This window comes from Myotis nattereri (genome assembly GCF_964212035.1).
Source record: "Myotis nattereri genome assembly, chromosome: 15".
In the NCBI taxonomy this organism is placed as follows: Eukaryota; Metazoa; Chordata; class Mammalia; order Chiroptera; family Vespertilionidae; genus Myotis; species Myotis nattereri.
This window is the reverse complement of record NC_138090.1, coordinates 31,028,551-31,053,345: the sequence shown is the minus strand read 5'-3', so window position 1 is coordinate 31,053,345 and position 24,795 is coordinate 31,028,551. Positions and strand designations below refer to the sequence as shown.

Sequence of the window (24,795 nt, the reverse complement as noted above, 5' to 3'; positions counted from 1 at the left end):
TCCTATTATTGACACCTTTATTATCATGGAAGCAGTAGTAACAGGAGTAGTATTACAAATGTTAGAGTGACCCACCACCCCCAGGATCCCAGAAACCAAAGCAGCTGTTTTTAACTCCCAACCCCCAGGAGGATACTTTTTGTATATGTGTGGTTTGGGAAAAAATTTTTTTTATTTTTATTTTTTATTGTTGATAGTATTATATATGTCCCCCCCCCCCCATTCCCCTCTCCAGTCCCCACCCCACCCCAGGCCTTCACAAATTATTAGTCTGTGTCCATGGACTATGCATACATTCATATCCGTTCTTTGGCCTGACTGCTATCGCTCAGTAGTTGAGCATTGACCTATGAACTAGGAGGTCACGGTTGGATGCCTGGTCAGGTCACATGCCCAGGTTGCAGGGCTCCATCCCAATTTGGGGGCATGCAGGAGGCAGCCCATCAATGATCCTCTCATCAATGTTTCTGTTTCTCCCTCTCCCTTCCTCTCTGAAATCAATAAAAATATTTTTTAAAGTAGTTCTTTGGTTAACCCCTCCCCCCACCACACACTCACACACATCAGGGGTAGTACTTTTGCAGGGCAATGGGTCATAGCATGACTAACACGATTACGTTAGCTTGATACACATTACTTCTTGCCCTAAGAGAGAAGGGAAGTGTTTGCACCTGCTAGAGTTTCCCCATACACCTGTCCCAGCGCTGAGCTGGTTAAAACTCTCCAGGTTTTTTTCTTAAAATTAAAACAGTCCTTTCCGGAAACACCTTTTCTTGTGCAGAATCTTGGAGTTGGTAGTGACAGGTGGTTTTTTTTTTTGACATTTACTTGGTTGTTGCTACTATTTATTTTAAAACGTTAGAACAACTCTGAATGCACCTTCTTTTAAAATTTATTATTATTTTTTTTAGAAGAAAACGCTTAGCTTGTTTTGAAAGTAGATTGTTTTGTTCTACCTGTGGCATCCACCGCGACCGCCAAACACAGCGGCAACTGGGGAGGGGTTTTGTGACTGCAGGACAGAGGCTGGGGGGAGGGAGGATATGGCCCCCGAGGCTGGGAGCTTCCGGCTCCGGACCGCGGGTTCCGGACCGCAGGTTGTGGGGCTCGGTTCGTTCAGGCGGCGTCCGGCGTCTGCGGGTCAGCGGGGGGCGGGTGAGACAGTAGAGCGAACCAAGCCCCCTAAGTCCCACTTCGGCTAAGCCAGGTGCGTCCCTGAACCCAGCTAAGAGCTTTAACCCGCTCCTTTGTTGTACTACTTTCGACCAAAGAGAGGGTGACCCGGCCCCCTTTTGCAGTTGAGAAAACTGGGTTTGAAGCGGTGGTTAAGAAACTTGTTCAAGGGCATCCCGAGCCTCTCAAGTACAAAACCTTTCCTGCAGACCCCTTCACGGGCGGACCCCAGCTCTCGGGGCCGCCTGCATCTCCCAGTGGATCTGCCCGTCTCCGCAGCGAGGGTGGGGGGACCGGGAGTGGACTGCCACGCCAACCGGTCTGAGTCACCTGGCTGAGGCCCTGGGTGGTGCAGCCCACGCTCCCTTAGCGTCCCGGCCTCGGCCCGGGGTCCCTCCCGGCGGCCAGCCCGGCGCTCAGCTTCGCCCTCGACCAGGCGTCAGGGCTGATCATAGTCCCCTGGAGTCGCGGGCAGGAGCCGCGACTTTACCTAGTTCGCCGCGTTCGCCCCCACGGCTCCAGACGCAGGGCCGGGTGGCCAGCCTGGTCTGGCTGCGGCCGCGGGGACCCCGGCGCACCCCTGAACCCCCACCCGGCTCCGGCTGAGACAGCTCGACGCCGAGATTAGACCCCGGAGGCTGGGAGAGAAGAGCCGCGCCAGCTGGGGGCCCGGCTGCAGCGCGCCGCCGCCTCGCGCCCCGGGCGCCGGCTCCACCCGCCAATCAGGAGCCGGGGCGGGGCGCTGGGCGGGGTCTTGGCGGCCCCCGCCGGGTCTCGGGGCCTCCGGGCCTGGCCCCGGGGTGGTGGGTGGAGGGGGCTGGAGGGGCGGCCGCGCGGGAGGGGCGGGGCGGAGTGGGGCGGGTCTGGGCGCTCTCGTGGCCGGAGCGGCTGCTCAGCCTCAGTCGGCTCTCCGCGCCCGAGCCGCCAGCATGACCGACGCTCTCCTGCCCGCGTCTCCGGAGAAGAAGGACGACCGCTACTTTCGGAAGGTTGGTGGCTTCGGGAGGGCGGCGAGCTGTGGGCTGCAGGCCTCCTTTCCCCGGGCTGTGGAGGGCACGGCCGGGGGCGACCAGGCCGGAGCGGGAGGGAGCGCGCTGGCCTGGGGCATGCGGGCCGAGGCTCCGGGTGCGGAGGGGTGGGACCGCCACGTCCCCCGCCTCCGAGAGCAGGTGGCTTCCGGGGCCGGGAGGGTGGGCCTGGGGAAGGGACCCCGTCCTCCTCTTTGCGGCGCATTCGGACCCGAGCGCCCGGCCGACACGGGTGGGGATGGAGGGAGCACCCCAGGCGGCTGGCGGTCTTCCTCTGCCTCTGCATTGCTTCCAGTATCCGTTTCTTTAACTTTTTAGAGGGCAGGAGAGAGCTGCTATTGGGTGGGGGGCGGGGGGGGGTATCTCAGGAGTAGACCCCCCCTTCCACCCCAAGTCGCCCAGGAGGGCATGAGCGCGGCAAACGTGATTTATTTGATTGTTGGAGACACCCGGGGCGAGTGCGGGCTTCGCGGTAACTTGGCACGTCCAGGCGACCCTCCGCGCACACACAGGCCTCCCCCCACCCAGACCCTCAAAACCGACCGCAGCCCGCGAGGCGGGGCCGTTCGGATGCCCGCAGGTGGCAAGGCCAGGGCTACCGAGATGCTTTTGAGCCTCGAGTCGGTGACACCTTCACCCTTCCTCCTTGCAGGTCCCCGCCAGTCTAAAAATAGCCTTTGGCGCCTGGCCAGGTGTAACTGGGTGGGTTGAGAGATTGTTGTTTTTTATAAGATAGATGACCGAAGGCAAAGTGTGTAATTATAAACAGGGAAGTGAAACTGTTTCCCACAGAAAAAGCAATTCTTAATTGTTCAAAGCCTAACGATCCAGCGGTAAAGGGACTTGGCATCTTCCTCCTTCCTTGTGAGGCGTTTGCTTTCTGGTGAGGAGCAGTGGCCCCAGGGGATCCCCAGGACTGGAGGGGGATCAGGGAACAGGTGAGGACAGAGTGGGGAAAATTTTTTTAAGTGGATTGCTTTTAGCGTTTAAAAAAAAGAGTAGTTTTAAGGTATATTTAAGTTCAAAGATGTCATCATGGAATTACAGGATTATAACTTCTAATTATGTGTGGCATTTGGGACAGAGGATCACAGGGCATGGAATTGCAGAAGGAGGCAAGGCCTGGGAATCACTAGATCTCAGTCCTAGGGCCCGGGAACCTGACTGCCACCCCCACAAAATTGCTCTCTAGCCTCCTGCGAGTTGCTACCTCTTTCTGGGACTTCATGTTCTCCCTGAATTGTTTCTCTGAACAGGAGGAGGTCTGAACTACAGCACCATCTGGAGGAAGTGACTGAGGGAGGGGCTGGAGCAATGGGGAACACCTGTGAGGGTTAGGTTCCCAAGTCTTCCAGAACAGGTTTTCCAAGAGGAGGATGTGCACGGGGAAAGAGTAGATAGCCAGGGAGCCATGACAAGATAGAGTTGGATGTTTTTTAGATGCAGCTTCCGTGGATAAGAGAATAATGAGTGTGAAATTAGATGAATCACTGGTTTACAACGAGAAACATGTCTTTTGTAAAGGAGACCTTGTCATGATCATTGTGCTATATCATACCAGTCCAAAGAATGTTCTTTGTATGAAGATAAAAAGGGTGCTGATGTTACGGTGGCCACGTGGCTCAGTTGGTTGGAGCATCGTCCTTTACACCAAAAGGTTTCAGGTTCGATTCCTGGTCGGGACTCATACTTAGGTTTCGGGTTCGACTCTTGGCCAGGTGTGGACCGGAGGCAACAGTTCGATGTTTATCTTTCTCCCTCTCTCTCAAATCAATAGAAACATATCCTTGGGTGAGGATTAAATAAAATAAATAAATAAGTAAATAAATTAAAGGTGCTGACATTGAACCCTTCCTGATCTGTGGTAAAAGCTAATTTGACCTAAAACAAATGCTCCTTGAATGATAGGTAGAGAAGAAGCCTTGTCTCTGACAATGGTGGGGTCTAGGGTGGGAGGAGGCAGCATCAAAACCTTCACATCCCTGCTCCTCCCCCACCTGGGAAAGGATTCAAGGCTCCAAGGGGATGGGCCCAAATACCTGGAGCAGGGGTCCTCAAACTTTTTAAACAGGGGGCCAGTTCACTGTCCCTTAGACCGTTGGAGGGCCGGACTATAGTTTAAAAAAAAAACTATGAAGAAATTCCTATGCACACTGCACATATCTTATTTTGAAGTAAAAAAACAAAACGGGAACAAATACAATATTTGTATTTGCATGTGGCCCGCGGGCAGTAGTTTGAGGACCCCTGACCTGGAGGGACATCACCACTATTCAGTAAAGCTGGAGCTGATGAGCTCCCGTGACCTGTGCTCCATGGACTGGTCCAGCAGAAGGCTTCCCCACACATGTGTATAACATTAAATTACACCCCACTGAGACGAATGGACGGAAGCCTCTGGGGAGTGGAGGTTGTTCGGGGGTTGTGATTCCTGAATGCACGGGAAGAGAGTCAGGGGTCCATCAAAGTGGTTTATGCAGGACCAGACATGTGAGATTCATGTCACAGAAAGACCACTCTGACAGCTGAGTTGTTGGTTGGTGGGAGATGGGGAGAGGCAGTGGTGGAGCCAGGTAGGGGGGCAGTTAGAGTTTGGAGCCTGGGGTTAAACCCTTGGATCTCCATTGTCTCTGTCCTTCCTACTCTGATATGGACTGTTGATGGTTTTTCAGCCAGTTATGTAACGTGCTGTGTAAACACAGCCTCCTCACCCATCCTTCCTACCAGTCTGCACCCCTAACAGACTGAAGGCAGTGATCCAGTGAGGAGGTTAAAATGATGAGGGCCTCCCTGAGCAACAGCAGTGCCAGCAGGGAAGTGAAGAACTAATGGATAGGATATGGTTGGGAGGTCGCTTAGGCGTCTCAGTGGATGGTCATGTGCTTCACTGACGTGGGGACCCAGGAGGCTGGTGTGGGGGCAGGTGGACTTGAGGCCTCCATGCAGTGGTTCCAGTGGGGAGTTTACACTAAGGACTTGGCAGCCCCAAGAGCACCCTGGCTGGGGATGTGGCTTTGGGGCCACCAGTATGGGATATTGTGAAAAAGGACCCAAGACAGAAGGGTATAGTACCTCCACTTAAGGGACAGGCAGAGAGATGGGTGGCAATCCAGGAGGGTAGCAGCAGTGTTGAGGAAGCTGAGAAAGTATTTTTTAAAATATATTTTTATTTCAGAGAGGAAAGGAGAGGGAGAGAAAGATAGAAACATCAATGATGAAAGAATCGTTGATCGGAGCCTCCTGCAGGCCCCTTAACTGGGGATTGAGCCCGCATGGTTCATAGGTCGAAGCTTAACCCCAGAGCCATACAGGTTGGGCCGAGAGAGTGTTTTTAGTGGAGGAGAAGTGAGGTTGACAAGCCAGAAGCCTTAGTCTTTTAGGATTTAGTCCTTGGAGGTTGTTAGTAAATGAGAGTTGGGGCCAAGGGTCCATGTGGCAGTTGCAGGAGAGAAGGGCAGAGAAGATAGTCATTGCAGGGAGATGGGCTTAAAGAAGAGAGAGGAAGGCAGGTTTGTTTCAGAATGAGGAAGTCTAGAGCCTTTTTACAGCTGAGTGAAGGTGAAGAAGTTGGGTGGGGTGGGTTTGTTGAAGATATAAGGGGGAGAAGAGAATCGGTGGAGGGGTCCCAGGAGGCCAGTCGGGATGCGAGGATTGGAAACAGCTGCTGCACTGTTGGGTGGGTGAGCCAACCAGGGGTAGTGAGGACCCTCCAGACTAGAGATGTTGTCAGGGCATCATGTAGGCTGCCCCAAGCAGGCTCCCCCAACCTGTTTTTGGAATTTTGTGCACTCTTACAGGACCAAATTAATTTCTACTAAAGTCGAGCTTCTCTTTCATCCCGTTCTCTCTCTCTCTCTCTCTCTCTCTCTCTCTCTCTCTCTCTCTCTCTAAATATTTTATTGATTTCAGAGAGGAAGGGAGAGGAAGACAGAAACATCCTCGATGAGAGAGAATCATTAATCAGCAGCCTCCTGCACACCACCTACTGGGGATAGAGCCGGCAACACAGGCATGTGCCCTGTTTCATAGGTCCGTGCTCAACCACGGAGCCATACTGGCTGGGCCATCCTGTTCTCTGTATCCTACCTTCCCTCCCTTTCCTCTTTTCTTGAAAATGCCATTCTGCTCCACTCATTCCAAAGCATTCCTTGAGTGACAGCTCGGAGCTTGACCACCGCCAGGTTCTGGGGCATACTCAACACTGATTCAGTATGGCTTCTGTTCACAGCGAGCCTCATTTCCTGGGCTGCTGAGCTGTGAGGGGAGTTGGTGCTTTGTCCCATAGCTTGGACAGGAGTCAGCTTGTTTGCTTGAATCCATAGATCAAAAAGTGGGGTGGGGTGGGTCCACAGTCCATAGCCACAACTTCGGTGGAGTCTGTTTTGTGTGACTTGTATGTACAATGAAGACTAATTGCCTAAAAATTCGCTGTGCTGGCTGGGCCTGGTCCCTGAATGTGTGAGACAGTCATTGGCAGAGAGGGAAGCCCCTGATAAGTCAAGGTCTTCTTGGAGTTTTACAGGACTTGGCTGGACAGAATCTAAAGACACGAACACAACTTGACCCCAGGTCAGGCATGGGCACCCCCCAGCGACCTGGGCTGACAGCACGGGGGTCTTTGGATTAAAAATAAAAAAGTTGCCCTGGCCCAGTAGCTCAGTTGGTTAGAGCATCGTCCCAATATTCCAAGGTTGTGTGTTCAATCCCCGGTCAGGGCACATATAAGAAGCAACCAATGAATTCATAAGTAAGTGGAACAATCTATGTTTCTCTCTCTCGCTAAAGTCAATAAGTAAATATAAAAAATAAATAAAAACCAGAACACTTTCTGATCTATCATAATATATTTCTCTCCTCTGTGGCTTCTCACTTTTTCCTTTCTTTGCATAAGTTTACATAAACGAACAGCTCTGTAAGATTGTATTACAAATTACTTTCTTAAGAGAAAGACCAGTGGAAATGGAGTGTTTTTTCCCCCTGAACATATATTTTTATGCTCATCCTAATGAAAGTCTTTGGAGAATGTGTGTTCTGGCCTATGGTTAACGCAGAGTAAAGCAAGTTTCTGTCACACTGCATCCTGAGAGCAGGGCCAGCTCCAGGGCTCCTCAGGTGTTGTGGTCTGAAAACCTGAAGGAAAACCTGTTCTTGGCCAAGAGAAAACCAGCTGGAGAAAAACTAGAGAAAGCTGTTCCCTAGGACTGTTGAAAGGGCCCAAATGAAGCAGTCCTCACAAAGTGCAGCATTGTCAGTCCTATCTCTGCCTCTGCATCCTCAGGGAGCGCTAATGACCCAAAATGAATTTAGCTCCATTGTTTTTACTCAAGAGCTGGAGGAGAAGTTGTTTCTTATTCATAGAACCTCCAGGCTGGAGAGGGCCCCAAGGTTCACAGTGTCCTGGTTTATGGTCGGTCTTGTTTACTCTGGGCCTCCCGGAGGCTCCAGCACTGAAGGCAGGGGTGGTTTTTTTCAAACCCAGAAGCTCCTCCCAGTTCCTTCCCTGCTGCACCATTCGTCTCAGTGGGGTGTAATTTATTGTTATACACGTGTGTGGGGAAGCCTTCCACGGCCAGTCCATGGAGCACAGGTCATGGGAGCTCATCAGCTCCAGCTTTACTGAATGGTGGTGATGTCCCTCCAGGTATTTGGGCCCATCCCCTTGGAGCCTTGAATCCTTTCTCAGATGGAGGAGGAGGAGGGATGTGAAGGTTTGTGATGTTGCCTCCTCCCCACCCTGGACCCCATCATTGTCAGAGACAAGTCCTAAAGCCTGGGCTGCATGCACCCAGGCTGGTCATGGCCTTGGAGGGGGGGGGGGGGGTGTCTGCCTAACTGCACTGGTGCACATTGGAAGCCCAGAGGGTGTGTCTGACAAATACCTTTTCACACTCTGGGATCCTGGCCAGGAGGGGTCCCCTGGCAGAAATAGAATTTTCATGGTGACTCAGAGGAGAGTCAGGGTGATGAGCTGTACCACTGTAAATGTCCCTTGCTTCCTGGGGCTATTTGGATGGATTCCAAGACACCACCTGATGAAACCAGGCATTGGCTTTAGGCTGATCACCACTTCCGCGTTTGGCTCAGGTACCAGAGTCTCATGACACAAAGGCTACATTGGAGGTGGCCACAGAGGACAGTGAAACTGCAGGTGTAGCCCAGCCAGAGGACTGAGTGTGTGCCACAGTGGACAGCAAGGGGTGCCAGCGCAAGTGAGGCCTCTCGCCTGCAGCTCCAGAGATGGGGAGAGATACAGGTCTTTCTGGCCTTTCTGGTCAGACCCACGAATTCACTATGGCCATATGCCTTCAGGAAGTCTCAGGGTTCAAATTGGATTGTAAGAAGAGAAAAGGCAGGTGATTGAAAGCCATTCCAGAAGTAGTTTCTTTTTCTCCAATATTATTTGTATTATTAAAGTAGCATAAATTGTTATAAAATTACATAAGTGTACAAAATCACACATACATCCCAGCCCCCACCCCTTATGGTCACCTCCTAGATAAGGACTATTAACTGCTGGTGACTACATCTTACTGGTTGAAATAAGCAGGTCATTAGTTGGGTCTAGAAATACATTTGATTCATGGAAACTTTGGTGATTGTAAACCTTTGCTGTTCATTCAGCATGTTGAAAAACACCTGAGCTGCACACAGTAGATTTGTAGAACTGAATGAAGGGAGCCTCTAGTTCAGCGGTTCTCAACCTGTGGGTCGCGACCCCTTTGGCAGTTGAACGACCCTTTCACAGGGGTCGCCTTAGACCATCCTGCATATCAGATATTTACATGACGATTCATAACAGTAGCAACATTACAGTTATGAAGTAGCAACGAAAATAATTTTATGGTTGGGTCCCAACATGAGGAACTGTATTTAAAGGGCCAGAAGGTTTAGAACCACTGCTCTAGTTAAAGGTTATGGCTGAGTGTTGATTCATATTGTGGGTGAATGGGTTGGCATGCTATAGGGAGGCAGCTGAACCTAGGCTGCAGCCCTGGTGGAGATCCGGGAGGGCCGGAAGGCTCTTTCCAAGTGCTAGATTCATGTTTTAATTGTTATGGATGTGGAAGAGCTGGATTCTGTTCATCCAACCTGTCCTGAATCTCTAGAGTGGTGAAGAGTTAAATGAAACGTTTTTGTATATTGCAGGGTATTGCATGCTATTTCTGTGCTTTCTGGTTAACAGCTTCTGGCTAACTCATAAACAAACAATTCTGTTTCCAGTTTGGTGTTTGAGTGAGGAGGTACGTAACGAGGAAGGAGTGAGAAAGGCAGAGAAAATAATCTGCGCTAGAGAAGCAGCAGAAAGCACCCGCTCCCCATGCCCCCCTATCTGAGGGTCTCTAGCCAGATCCTGCACTATCAGCCCTCACTCAGTCTTCTTTCTGACCTGGGGACCCCAAGCTCACACTGTGTCCTCAGTTTGCTGGAAGCGCATCTACGTGTGTGGGCTTTTTCTGTAGCTGTGTGGAAGGAGGGCCCCCCAGTTCCCCAGATAGAAGGTGCCAGGCACCAGTACTGCCCAGAGCAGGCTCCCAGTCTGGGAGGAAAGACTGATCCGATCTTTTTGTGTCTGCCTTCCCGGTGGCCTGGCCTACCCACCTTTTCAGTGCCAGGCTCTGCAGGGGTAAGCTAAGTATCCTTCCCTTTCTTTCAAACTGAGTGCCTCCAGTGTTTGCCTAGGTCGTCCTGCTCTTCAGTTCTTGTTTCCAGCTGAACAGTCTGTACAGTAAGGGCATGCAGGACAAGTAGAATTTTCACTCTAGGTCAGGGGTGGGGATGTCTTGCAAAGGCAACCACAGGTGGGACTTGAAATTCAATAAATCTAGGAGCATTTTCATAGCAATATAATTTTTAAGTTGATAATTGTGTATGGTCAGTGAATGATGTTATAAATATGACCTTTGGCAGAAAAAAAGGTTCCCCACCCTTGCTCTAGGTGAACTTATTCTCAGGCCTGTTTTAGTTGTGGGTGCCAGAAAAATCCAATCCAAATGGGTTAGGTAGATATACACCTGGGAAACATCCCTACAGTGGAATTCTACTCACACTAAAAAGAAACAAACCACTGATACGTGCAGCGTCATCGATGAATCTCAAATATTGGGCAAAATAAGTCAGACACAAAAGAATACACACTGTGTGATTCCATTAATATGAAGTTCTAGAACAGGCACAAGTATTTGGTGATAGAAGTGTTCAAAAAAAAATTTTTTTTTTTTTTACTGGAGTCGTGGTTACACAGATTTATACATTTGTCCAAACTCAATGAACTATGTACTCAAAATATATGTATTTTATTATATGTAAATTATACCTCCATTTCAAAAGTGAATGCATTGCCTCTTGTAACTGAGAAGTCTAGAGGAATGGCTTGACCTGGGGCTCAGATGTTGCCATGGAGATTCAGCTTCTCAGCTCTGCTCCCCTGGGTTAGCTTTATTTCTGGGGAGACAGTCCCTTGCTGTGGTAAGGGGGCTATAGCGCTGCCCAGTCTCACATCCTCCTAGGTTCACAGCTGATATGGAAAATGAAACCTGAAGGGTACTGATTGTCCTGTGTCAGCTGCTCACCCGGAACCAATCTCAGGGCTAGGGGCCTTTGGTTTTCCAAATGGCCAGGCATGAGTCAGATGTTCTTTCCCTTGGAAAGGAGGTGTGGGAGTATGGATTTATCATGTCTGACCATCCTGGGCCGTGAGGAGGGAGAGTGGGACACAGGTCACTGTGCCTAAAGGACGTGCAGTGATACTGGACAGCCCTCAGCCAGGGAGCCTGTGAAGGGTGTCTAGAGATGGGCAGGTGAGCTGTCCCAGCATTCCCACAGATTCTGCTCAGGCTGCCTCACAGCCCATCTTAGAGTGCCAGGAAAGACACCGGCTCAAGTCCCCTCACTGCCTCTAATAACCCCATGGGCATTTCTGGTGTTTCTAGCAGGCCTAGCATTCTTACTTTTCAGTAAGAAGTAATGTCATTTGGGTCTGATTACTCAGTCAAATCTAATCCTAAACATTCCTATGTCTTATCTAGAAACTTGACCCCGCATTTGTGGGCTGGTTAGGGTGTAGCAATTCCAGGCCAGCCAGAAGTTGGGTAAAGTATAGGAGCAAGAAAAGTTCTTATCTATGAGGTGGAATGGCTGCTTATCTTAGTTAGCTCTGGGAATGTACGTAAAGGAATTAGTCATTAAAGCTTCTCTGTCAAATGGAACACAGCTTTGATGAACCATGTAATTTTGAGTCAGATTGAACTATCCCTTCATAGTAATTTTAGGAAGTGGAAAGGAAAGAGGCTGGCAATTATTTTAGCCCTTTAATATTAAATTAGCTTAATATTAAAGCTATTTTAATCATATCTGAAAAAAGAATTCGTTTTCTGATTTTTATTTTAAATCAGGGATCATTTAATAATTTATTACTTTTAAGATGATTGCAACTCAGATTCTGAATCTCTAATTTGAAATAGAAGATAGGTGGGTGGCAACCTGCTGGGAAGTGAGAATAAGAAATCTTTGTAGAAGGAGTGATGTCACTCATTTCTGACTTAATAGTCCAAAGGCCACTGATATGGGGATTCCCTGAGAAGGTTGGGGCTGTAGATAAACCACTCTCCCTCCTTCAAGTGGAGGCCTGGTGTGTGCAGAGCTGCCGTGGCAATGACACGGCTGGAGAAAAAGGGCAGCCTTCTCACCAGTGCTGCCCACCAGTCACTCCCAAGGAGTAACCACAGCTCTATCAGTGGGCAGAACCTCAAGATGATAAGCTTCGAAAAGGAATGGAGCCTTCACTCAGATCCAGGGCTTCTACTTGCTGGGTGGGAAGAATACCTTAGGTTAAAATGAAAATTACTCAGATCTTAAACTTTTCAGAATGAAACATTTAATCCAGATATCCCAAGAAATAATGGACAAAGAACACAGATAATTCACCAACAAAGGAATTCAAATGATCAATAATATATGAAAAAAAAAGTTTAGCCCTGACCGGTTTGGCTCGGTGGATAGGGCGTTGGCCTGCGGACTGAAGGGTTTCAGGTTTGATTCTGGCCAAGGTCATGTGCCTTGGTTTCGGGCACATCCCCAGTGGGAGGTGTGCAGGAGGCAGCTGATCGATATTTTTCTCTCATCGATGTTTCTGACTCTCTATCCCTCTCTCTTCCTCTTTGTAAAAAAATTAATAAAATATATTATAAAAAAAAAAGTTTACCTTCACTAATAAATGCAAATTGGAAGAAGAGGATACCTGTTTTTGCATATCAACTTGGCAAAGATTAAAAATAATATTTTTCAATTCTACAAACAAGTTGAGACAAATAACCCATTTAAAAAAATGGGCAAAAAACCTAAACTGATATTTCTCCAAAGAAGACATACAAATGTCTAAAAGATGTTCAAATGATGAGCCATCAGGGAAATGCAAATCAAAGCCACAGTGAGATAACCACACAATCGTAGGTTGGTTATAATAAAAATGAAAAACAGTAACAAGTATTGGTGAGGATATGGATAAATTATAACCCTCCTGTACTGTTGGTGGGAATGTAAAATAGTATAATCACTTTGGAAAGTAGTTTGACAGTTCCTCAAATGGTAAACATAGAATTAACCACATGACACAGCAGTTCCACTCCTAGATATATTGCCAAGAAAAAGGAAAGCATCCCACACAGAAAGTGACACACAAATAAGCAACCCTATTCACAGCAGCCAAAAAGTGAAAGCACCCCCCAAATGTCCATCAACTGATGAATGGATAACTAGATGTGGTGCCTCCATACAGTGCAGTGTTAGAGGCAAAAAGGAATGAAGGACTGGCACTGCTAGGTACATGGATGAACCTAGGAAACAGTACACTGACAGAAGCCCATTACAAAGACCACATTTTATATGATTGCATTGATAAGAAATGTCCAGAATAAGCAAAAATACACAGGCAGAAAGTAGATTAGTGGTTGCCTACGACTAGGGAGAGGGGACAAAGAATAGGCAGTGCTCTTCTTTCCTAGAAGATAATTGGGTTCTAGTGTGTGGGGCCTTTAACGAGGTTAGACCCCATCACACTGCCTGAGAAATAGACGTAAAAAAACCTTGAAGTTTATAAAGCTACCTGTTCACCAATATGCATCAAATACTTAATAGCAGATGCTCAGAAACTGTTCAACTATAAGGAGATGGTAAATCCTGAAAAGGGGGCAGCCTGGGATTTGAGTGTATCCCCCACCCCCCCCTTCCTCTTTCTCTAAAAACAATAAATTTTTTTAAAAAGGGGACAGTATTATACAATCATTAAAATAATTGTTTTGAGGAACATTTCATAATAAAGGAACCTTTCATGATAGAGTATGAAGTGAGAAAACATGGTAACCTTTATGTGCCCTGTGCGGAAAAGGGTAATCATAGCAGGCCTGAGGCTGCTATCCTTAGGAAGGCCTGCTTGAAAGATTGGCCCCCTCCTGGCGACTGGAAACCTGGCTCTTGGAGGTTGCCTCCTTCCCCAAACTGATAAGGCTGGCTTACTGTGCCTAGACTGATGATAAAAGCCATGTGTCTTAATGAACACCTGCTTTCCTCCTGGGAGCCTGGAACTTTGGTATGTGCTAGGCAGAGCTGCCTTTGTGACCAGCCCCCAATAAAACCCCTGGGTGTTGATTCTCAAATGAGCCAACCTGGACAGAGACATCGCATACGAGTTGCTGGGAGAAGAGTGTGCTCTTGCACTCATGGGAGAGAGAGAGCACAAAGAAGCCTGTAAACGATTCCTCTGTCTTTTCCTCTATGATCCATCTGTGCATCCTCACTAAGCTGCTGTCGTACATCTTAACCACGAGTGCAACTACATGCTGAGTCCTTGAGTCCTAGCGAATCTCCAAACCTGGGGGCTGATCTTGGGGACTCCCTGACACAGCCACTAATGTGGAAAATAACAACATGTAAATAAAATACATGGGGAGAAAAGAAACCAATTTACAGTGGCTGTTTGGAGTATATTATGATAAGTGACTTTTATTTTCTTTATACTTTACAATATTTTACATATTTCCCATTTTGTTACTTTTGTTTTTCAAAAAGTTTAGTTTCAAAATCCTTTTCTGTTCTATTAAATGTTGTCATCAATTTTAGAGTGGCTGACGTCTGATTGGGGCATCTCCCCTTTTCCCTTAGGGTTGCAACCCCCTTGCACAAACTGGCCGAAGCAAACTGCAGAATCAGAGGGCTGCCTTGAACCAACAGATCCTGAAAGCTGTGCGGATGAGAACGGGAGCAGAAAACCTTCTGAAGTAGGTGTCTGCTGGCTCCACAGCCTCAGCTGGGACCCAGCCTCCCTTGAGGCCTGCCATCGATTCTAGCTTTCTCTCCAATTCTCGGTTTTAGCTTTGGGTTTCCTTCTCATTTCTGGCCCCTGGAGCAGGCCCTTTCTCGGCTAGAGCTTGGTTGTGTTGAGGCAAGTATTTTACCTAGCCTGCCATGCGTTTGGGGAAAGAGGGACACTGGAGGATGGTCCAGGTGTTGTGTTCATGTTTCTTTTCCCTGCTTTCTGTGGGACTTGTCTACTTTCTCTACGCCTCGCACTGTGCCTGGTCTCAAATCACTGCTTGATAAATTGTGTGTTGAATGTATAAAGGAAAGGAAGGCAAAAAGAAGGGAAGGGAAGTATTTCTATTTCCAGTGTCCATCCCTCTAATGCAGCGGTTCTCAACCTGTGGGTCGCGACCCCTTTGGTGGACGAAGGACCCTTTCTCAGGGGTCGCCTAAGACCATCCTGCATATCAGATATTTACATTATGATTCACAACAGTAGCAACATTACAGTTATGAAGTAGCAACGAAAATAATTTTATGGTTGGGTCCCAACATGAGGAACTGTATTTAAAGGGCCAGAAGGTTGAGAACCACTGCTCTAACGAGAGGGGCCCAGTACAGCCCAATACTCCTGGGGCACTCATTACTATGCTCTGTTGGTAAAATAGTTACTTATCAAACATATCAAGCATAGAACTCAGTGAAGCCTTACCTGTGTCACAGGCAGCTCCAAGCCCTCCTCACCCCCTTCAGTACAATGCAAGAACATGTGCCAGCTTCCTCTTCTGAACTTGCTTCAGAGTTCTAGGGGTAACTCTTGTCAGCTGCATGCTGCCTTCTGCACTGGGTAGTTGAGGCAGGCACCATGCCTGCTAGTCTGGGAAGTGAGACAGATGCCTCCTGGAGCCTCAGAAGGAGATGTGGAGTGCTTGTAGGAACCTGGAACCTGGAAAGCTGGCAGAGAACCCGGAAACCTGGCAGGATATGGCTTATGGGTGTTTTCAATGGGTTAGCCTTAGGGAGCCCAGACAGCTTAGAGGTTTTGGGAAAAGTAAATACACCAAACTGGGTTTTTATAAAGGAACCACTCTGGTAGTCACAGATATGCATGATTGGCAGGATCAACTCCTCCAGGTGGGGGCCACTCACCTGAGCACTAATAAACAGGAGGAGGCTTTCTGACCATGAATTTGTGCAGAATTCATTTCTGAATCAGTCTGTATTTGCTCCTTAAGAAAGATCTCTGAGATATTAAATGGGGGAAGGGGTGCATGACAGCATGTCTTGTGTTTATTTTAAAGGATTTGTACAAACGCTTTTGTGTATGCACAGACTATTTCTGAAAGGATGGAAAAGAAGCTGTTACTAGAGTTGGCTCTGGGAGCAAGACCAGTGTTGGGGGTGTAGGTGACTCTCCTTTTCATTTTACTCCTGTCAGTGTTTGAATGTTCTTTTATGAAGTACGTGGATTACTTTCATTCATGTTTTATTATGGATTACTGCAAAGGCCCAGGAGAATATTATATGCAATCCCTGAACCTACCAGGATTCAGGAACGACAATGCTGTGTCTGTCTTGGTTTTGTTACTCAAGTACTAGCCCCAGAACACAAATCCCGAGATGGCCAAGTGTCTGGGAACCTCTTCTCTAGCTACTTCTGTAACAGGGTGAAAAGGAGATTATTACTGGAGGAGACTGGGAAAATATGGTAACATTTCACCTCTTAAAATGTCTGACAGTGTCCTGTCCCCAGAAAAGTCTGGGAATTGTCAGGTCCACAGCACATGTGGACCACATGTGGCCACTGCAACTCGGGAGAGAGCCCTGTTTTCAGGAGTGCCTGCTGTGTGCCGGGCTTGCTGTGCTGGGAAAGCCGCAGGCACCGCCCTCGGTATGTTGAGGCTGCAGGTTTTGGTTGACACTGAGGAGCCAGTTCTGTAGCCGAGGGGACAGGTGGGCAGCCCTGACTCATGGCTTTCCCAGAAGCAGGCCACAGTTGATTTATTTGCCTGTTCATTCACCCACAAATGGATTTGTTGAGCACCTACTAAGTGGCAGTAGTGTTTGAAGTGCCAGGATAAAGCTGCGAGCAACTCAAATGAGACTGCTTTCATGACACTTGGTTTCTTGTGGTGTTTACCCAAGTAAACATCTATTCATGTCGGGAGGTGATGTTTCTAGGATGTTGATGAAAGGGAAATGTGATAGAGGTCGACGAAGGGTGGTCAGGGAGGCCCTCTCTGACCAGGAGACTTGGGGTTTCTAAGGTGGGAACTAGGGCGGTTTTGTCTGTCTTGGTCTGTTAATAACAGCAAACAGCCTTTCTCAGGCCCAATGGCTCAAGCTCATTGTCAAGTCGGCAGTTGTAGAGCTGGCAGGGGTGGAGTGTATTGTTAATGATTCTCACAGTGACCTAAAGGTTCAAAGTGCCCCTCCATGGAGAATGTTGCCAGAGGAAACCCTGAAGGTATTTATTAATCTGACTCAACCGGTACCAACGGTTTCCCAAAAACAAAGGGCATTTAGCCAAGCCCAGCTCTAGCCCCGTGGATTTACCTGGGTTGCTGATTAGGTGTCCTTGCCAGCAAGGGGTAGTTTTAGTAATAAACTGGGCCCTGCTGTCATGCCTGTCCGCTTTTCTGTTTTCAGGTTCCCATATTACCCATCACAGCCCCCAAATAAAGGTAGAGCAATTGGAATATGTTTAAGGGGAGGGCATTTGGAAAAATGTCCCCCAAAATGCTGAAATGCAAGGGTCCTGGTCCTTAGCTGCATTGGTAAGGGCAGGCACCGTGAGGAGCCAGGTTTATACCCCTTCAAAGTCTTCTCTGATCTGTATCAGCCAGGAGCCCATGAACTGCCTGGAGTTTGATTAGGAAGATATTGGATATTTTTTTAATGAGATATCAGATATTTTTAATGTTCTTTTTCAGGCTAAGCAAGGACAATATTCTCTCTCTTTTCCCAGTTCCCTCCCCTCCCTTGAGAAAAGCTCAGGTAGAAATGTGATGACATTTCTCTGAAACAGAGTCAGTCTTAGTGAAATTTAAAGCAAGTTGCCATATAGTTTACATTAACTGGTTCTTTGAAGAAGGGTATGCCATTTAAACTCTTTGGGCTGTATGTTCCCCTCTTGTACTGGTAGCTGTTGGACTGGAGCAGGAGTGGCCCACTCTGAGGCCTACAGGGGCCTCATGGGCATGAAAAAGGGTGAAGGGTTGGGATTGGTGCTGTGGTAGAATTATGGCGAAGTGCAGGGCATATGCTCTTTGGAGGGGCAGCTGCAATTTGCCCTGTGTGGAGGGCAGGGCCAGGGTCTTAAGATTTTTTTCCCCCCAAAGATTCTAAAGATCTGACTTTTTTGTTTTTAATCCTCTAGTAGTTGAATTTTTACATATTGGCAACTAGTTCAAGGGATGGGGGGCAATAAACACCCTAGGAGTCAAGCAAACAAGTCCCACAAATCTCTAGTTTGTGACCTCCAGCCCAAAGGGTTGTGAAGTTCTGGGCCAGGGTGACCTGGGTGGCTTTGGCTGTAAGGAGAGTGATTGAGGTAAATGACTGCTCACACTGTCAGTTCTGAGGGGGCTGGTGTGTGTCTCTGCAGTGGTGTGTGCAAGCTCTCCGTGGCCTTTAGCGCCTGCCCTAATTCTGAGACCTGCCTTCTTACACTGAGAGATGAACTGGGGGCCCATGTCCTGGCTGCTCGGCCGACCTGCTGCCTTAGCCTGGTGCCTACATGAGAGCACCAGGCAGCACTTGATGTAGTTTACCTGAACCCCTGGCAGAGCGAGATTTGGGGTCAGATGGATTAAGGCCAAGTTGCTCCAATAAGGCCTCTGAAGCTGGTGCAAGCCTATGGTGCCTTTTCCTGGAAGGACAATTTTACTAAAAGACTTGGGGGAGAGGGGGAATGATGCAAAAACAAATGGAGATATATGGGTCAGAATGCAAAATTCACATGCATTTAATAAATAAACCATGGGGATGTTAAAGAAATTTTGGACTTGGGGCAAGAAGCCATCATCACACAGGGACTCTTATGGTGGAAGAGGCCTCAGAAACTCCAAACTGAGGAAACCAGGTGCAGATGTGGTCAGTAGCCTCAGGAAATAATTGAATGTGGCTTTCCTTCCCCTGTTCACACGTGGTGGTTGATCTCTTAGACCAGTGGTCGGCAAACTCATGAGTCAACAGAGCCAAATATCAACAGTACAACGATTGAAATTTCTTTTGAGAGCCAAATTTTTTAAACTTAAACTATATAAGTAGGTAAATTGTATTAACTTAATTAGGGTACTCATAAGGCTTAGGAAGAGCCACACTCAAGGGGCCAAAGAGCCACATGTGGCTCGCGAGCCGCAGTTTGCCGACCACGGCCTTAGACAAAGTAAGTGGCACACCTTCCAATTCTGGACTTTTGTAGTATGTGCCTGCTCCTTATGAAAACCCAAGGGAGTGGGCCTTCCCTGGTGGTCTAGGGAGGCCATGGAGACTCGGGGCAGGAAAGGGATGAAACGCCTGCTGCCTCATCCCTGTTGGCCTCAGACCACAGGGTGTTGGCTGTACCCAGACCACAGGGCCTCAGAGGAGGTGCACACCCAAGGGAAAGCTGAGAAAAGCCATGTTCTAACAAGAAGGCCCGTAAAAGCCATTCTTTTTCATCTGGAAAGGCAGCTCAGGTGCAGGCATCAGTATGGAGGAGACCGATGCTCTGGTCTTAATTCCTAACTTGAGTCAGCTGATTCCATTCTTGTCTGTTGCCCCAAGCTATTCCCGCAGCCTGGATATAGGAGCTGAACACATGCACCATGTTGAATTGGTGTGCCTTATTCGAAAAGCCCCTTTCCACAAGTGAATCAGTGAAAAATCATTACCTGTACTAGAAACAGCTCAAACTCTATAGTTGACTTCTGAATCATTGGTATACCCCAGCGATTTTCAACCAGTGTGCCACAAGAATTTTTAAAACATCCAGTACCTCACTATTTAGTCAGGGTCACTGACCTCTTTTCCAACTTTTATTTTTTTCAAATATATTTTTATTGATTTCAGAGTGGAAGGGAGAGGGAGAGAGAGAGCGAAACATCAATGGTGAGAGAGAATCATTGAACGGCTGTGTCCTGCACACCCACACTGGGGATCGAGCTTGCAACCCGGGCATGTGCCCTTGACTGGAATCGACCTGGGACCCTTAAATCCGCAGGCCAAAGCTCTATCCACTGAGCCAAACCAGCTAGGGCCTCTTTTCCAACTTTGATTATTAAATAAAAAAATGACAACAGCCAACACAACAATAGCCATACAAGTGTGAATGCCCTGTCTCTAACCATAAATATATAGGTCATATAATAGAGTTGCATCTTATTGGTTATGTCGCATAGTAAGGTTACATCTGATTGGTTAATTCTTGGTTCCCCAAATCCTTATATACAAGTATAGGTACCAGATTTTCTCTTTTATGAATCCTCACTTGAGAATCTTTTTCCATTGATTTTTTAGAGAGAGTGGAACAGAGAAAGACAGAAATATTATGTGTGAGAAACACATCAATTGGTTGCCTCCTGCACTCGCCCTGACCAGGGCCTGGGCCGGGGAGGACCCTACAACTGAGGTATGTGCCCTTGACCGGAATCAAACCCAGGACCCTTCAGTCCACAGGCTGATGCTGTATCCACTGAGCCAAACCAGCTAGGGCTAGGCACCAGATTTTTTTAAAAGTCACTTTGGAGCAAAAAGATAGGTAATTACTTTTTTTTTTAAATTAATCAAAATTATACCTTTTTTGTCATATTGGCAAAAAATATATATTTTTTGGTATGCCACAGAATGTTAGTAATTAGTTTATGTGTGCCAAGAGAAGAAGAAAAGGGTTGAAAATTGCTGGTGTACCCAAAGGGATCAGCATTGTGGAAACCAAACTCTGCCTAGCTACCAACCCTTTGGAGAGTGACCCACACAAAGAAGTCTATATCCAGAGAGCAGTTCATTGATTTGTTGCAAATCCTAATTCCCAAATTGTTGCCAAGTTGAGAGGGAGGAGATGTGGCAAATATGTAGAGGTGGAAAAATTGATAGCAATTTGGAGGCTCTCCAGGTATTTGGACAGGGTCTTAGGGTCTAAATCAGGGGTCCTCACACTTTTTAAACAGGGGGCCAGTTCACTGTCCCGCAGACCGTTGGAGGGCCGGACTATAGTTTAAAAAAAAACTATGAACAAATTCCTATGCACACTGCACATATTTTATTTTGAAGTAAAAAAACAAAATGGGAACAAATACAGTATTTGTATTTGCATGTGGCCCGCGGGCCGTAGTTTGAGGACCCCTAGTCTAAATTGTTATGGGCCCACTCTGCTGCTGAGAACCAGTCAGCACCCGCTCCATGCTTCTCCTCCTCCTCCTCCTCCTCCCTTGCTTCTAGACAGTTGCTTCTAGAATCTAGACAGTTGCTTCTTTAGTTTGCCATTTGTTTTTTCATCAACTGAAATTTGTTGAGCCCCTACCATGTGATAAAGACTATGCCAGGCTCCAGGAGAAATACAAAGAAATAGAAGGCAAAGGTCTTGTCATCCAGGAGTTATAATTATTTATTTTATCTCATTTCAAAATGGGTTTGAGGCACTTAATGCACTCATGTAAGATTAAAACAGGAGTGAATGAGCCTGGCCAGTGGCTCAGTTGGTTGAGTGGTATCCATGCACCAGAGGTCGCCAGTTCAATTCCTTGTCAAGGCACATGCCCATATCAGGAGCTATCCCCATTAGGGGGTGTGCAGGAGGCAGCTGATCCATGTTTCTCTCTCTCTCTCTCCCTCTCCCTTCCTCTCTGAAATCAATAAAAACATATTTAAAAATAAAACCAGGAGTGAATGAGGATGTGGGGGCAGAAGGAAGAAGAATTTAGCCAGAAGTAAGGCTAGTATATGCTACAAGGCCCATATACTTTATTGGACGTGGACTACAGTTTCTCTCTGAGCTTCCTGGAAGGCAGAATGAAGAAGGGACTGTGATCTGGAACACATTCTGTACCTATTAGCCAAAAGCAAGCTAGTTGCTAAGAAGAAGCCATTTCCAATATCGAGATCTGGGAGAATTTTCTTGCAAGCATCCTTGTGGACATTATCAGCTAGTGAATCAGTCATGTTCTCAGTAGCATCTCTGTAGTACAGGTTTTACAAGTGGCAGGTTGTGGCCCATGATATGTAGTGAAATTAATTAAACGGGTTGCTGTTGTGGTATAATAAAAAATAAGCATTTGGTCTTTGTGCCTGGCTCCTGGCACAGAGCTCCCAAAAGTCCTGGACTCTGCTGAGTGTCTTTTCTATGCCTGACGTGAGAGGGGGGGCCTTCAAGATGGGGAACTGGTTGCCAGATTACAGACTTGGAACTTTCAGCCCCGGACATCCCAGGAGGGGAAAAGAACTGGAGATTGAGTTCAGTCACCAATGGTCAGTGATTTAACCAATTACGAAGCCTTCGTAAAACCAGTGGTTCCCAACGTGGGGCACAGGGCCCACAGGGGGCAATTCAAGAATGTGTTATTAACAGTGAATTTTTTGTATTTCTTATGGTTCTAGGGGCCTCACATACAGCATATAAATATATATTGTGACATATTTATGCATTTCAGTTCTATGTTTTGAAAATTTATTTGCGCTTTTTTTTCCATATCACTTCATATTATTTTAACAATTTCTTAGTGATTTCTTCCCCAGTACTTCAACTGTCCTTTTGTTCTTTTATTTTTCTCTTTCATGGATGCCATGTTCTTTGGTAGCTTGTTTAGACCAAGTTAATGGCCTTTCGGCTTCCTCCGTGTGAATAGGAGTTCACTTTTTGAATAATAAGAATAATATGTCACGGGGGCGGGGAGGCATCAGTATTTTAGAGATGCTTAGGTGGGGCACAGCCAAAAAAAGGTTGGGAACCACTGTGTAAAAACCCTAAAAGGTGGGGTTTGGGGACCTCTGGGTCAGTGAACACGGCAAGGTGCTGGGAGGACGGTATGCCGAGAGAGGATATGGAACCTCCACGCCCCTCCTTGGCCTATGGGTCCCTTCCATCAGGCTGTTCCTGAGTTGTACTCTTTAAAATAAACCACAGTAAATCTAAGTAAAGTGTTTTCCTGAGTTCTGTGAGTTGTAGTGAATTATCTAACCTGAGGAGGGGGTTGTGGGAACCCCCTCCTCAGGTTAGATGCCCTGTACTTGCAACTGGTGCTTGAAGTGGGGCAGTCTTTTGGCACCAAACCCATAATTGGGGGGTCTGTGCTAAACCTGGGAGTTAGTGTCAGAAATAAATTGTTGGGCACTCACTTAGTGTCAGAGAATCCAAATTGGAGAGTTGCAAACACCATTGTGTTTAATAAAACAACCTATTAGAGCCCTAGCCGGCTTGGCTCAGTGGATTGAGTGTCGGCCTGCAGACTGAAGGGTCCCGGGTTCGATTCCGGCCAAGGGCACATGCCTGGGTTGCGGGCTCAATCCCCAGTGGGGGCGTGCAGGAGGCAGCCGATCAATGATTCTCATCATTGATGTTTCTTTCTATCTCTCTCTCCTTCTCCCTTCCTCTCTGAAACCAATAAAGAAATATATTAACACAAAAACAAAAACAATCTATTAGAGTAGAATAGCCTATAAGGGCATGAATCACATGTATGTCAAAGGATAGTTTTGTGAGAATTTTGTTTTAGGGGTGTGTGTACATGTACTGCGTTGAGATATAAAATGTATTTTTTACTGATGATCATGGCCAAAAAAAATATCCCCAAACCAGTGATAGTCACTAAACTGAGCTTCCAACATCTCACTGCCTGGCTGGGGAAGCCCAGATGTACATTTGTGAACATTTTATTGGGCAGTAAGTGGGCAGGTGCCATCACATCTGCAGCCAGGGTCAGGTGGCTTTTTCTGAGGGGGAGGAGCAAAAATTTGTTGGTTCCTCAAGGAGGAGTTTGGTGGAGAGAGGGGGTGCTGAGAAGAAATATAAATACATCATGCACAGAAACTGATGGACCCAGGTATGTAGTGAGGTGGAAGAGCCACCCCAGTGGGGAGGGCAGCCCGCAGGGAAAGTGTTAGCACTTTGCTCTCTGCAGGTAAGGTGAACAGGTGGTGAGCAAAGCAAAGCTGATAGCAGGGCTGGATTTTCATCAATGAGGAGTGGGTGGTGGACAGGTACCTTTTCTCTGGCTGGAGCTCTTGGCTGATGAACTTCAGGTGTCCTCATCCATGAACTGAGAATAAATTTTAGTACTGTACTCGGTCTGAGGGATGGCTTGAGGACCTGCCTGAATGGTTCATGGAAATGTGTGCAGCAAGGCCTGGCTCAGTATTTGGTTTTCACTGACACTTGTTTCGCAGTGATTCCTAATCTGTATAAAATGAGGAACCCACCTGTAAGGTCTTCAAGTCTGTGTCAGAACCTCTACTGGAGAACTTGGGTACAGTTCTTCCCTTCGTATTGCTTACCACTATTCTGTACGGTGGATGTACCACATTTTGTGTATCTGTTGATGGATATCTGGGTTGTTCCCACTTTGGGGCTATTATGAATGATGCTACTTATACATTGACCTACATGTCTTTGTTTGGACATAGGCTTTCTTTTCTCTCATATAGATTCCTAGGAGCAGAATTACAATATTAGAGAGTAAGTTTATGTTTAACATTTTTAGAAACTACCCAACTGTTTTCCATAGTGGCCGTGCCATTTACATTCATCAGTGTAGGAGGGTTCCAGTTTCTCTACATCCTCAATAACATTATTGTTTGTCTTTTTTATTATAGGTAATCTAGGGGTGTGTATTGGTATCTCATTATTCTTTCAATATGCATTTCTTTATTGACTAACAATATTTAGTATCATTTCATGCTTATTAGCCATTCATACATCTTCTTTAGTAAAATGTCTATTCATATCTTTTCCCCATAAAAAATTGAATTGTCTTTTTATTATTTAACAAACAGAACTCTATACATTTGGATGCAAATTCTTTATCAGATACATAATTTGCAAATATTTTCTTCTAGTCTGTGGCTTTTCTTTGTTTCTTTTTTTGTTTCTTTTTTTGTTTCTTTTTATGGTGTCTTCTGAATCACAGAAGTTTACAAATTCAACAGAGTCCAATTTATCAATTTCCTTTTTATGGATTATGCTTTCGGTTTGTAGTTAAGAATACTTTGCCCAACCCAAGGTCATGAAGATTTTTCTCCTGTGTTTTTTTAATTTAATTTTTATTTTTATTGATTTCAGAGAGGAATGAAGAAGGAAAGAGAGAGATAGAAACACCGATGATGA

The 24,795-nt window shown here is 46.8% G+C and overlaps 1 protein-coding gene across 1 annotated transcript in view; it reads left to right on the top strand.

Annotated features, from left to right (window-relative positions):
- The first annotated feature begins 2,028 nt into the window (after positions 1 to 2,028).
- Positions 2,029 to 24,795, top strand: part of RHPN2 (rhophilin Rho GTPase binding protein 2) — a 56,607-nt gene continuing 33,840 nt past the window's right edge. Inside the window, exons 1-2 of the mRNA XM_081107646.1 lie at positions 2,029 to 2,162; positions 14,358 to 14,473. Coding sequence (XP_080963772.1) covers positions 2,103 to 2,162; positions 14,358 to 14,473 — 176 coding nt within the window. The 5' untranslated portion in view covers positions 2,029 to 2,102. The remainder of the gene's footprint in view (positions 2,163 to 14,357; positions 14,474 to 24,795) is intronic.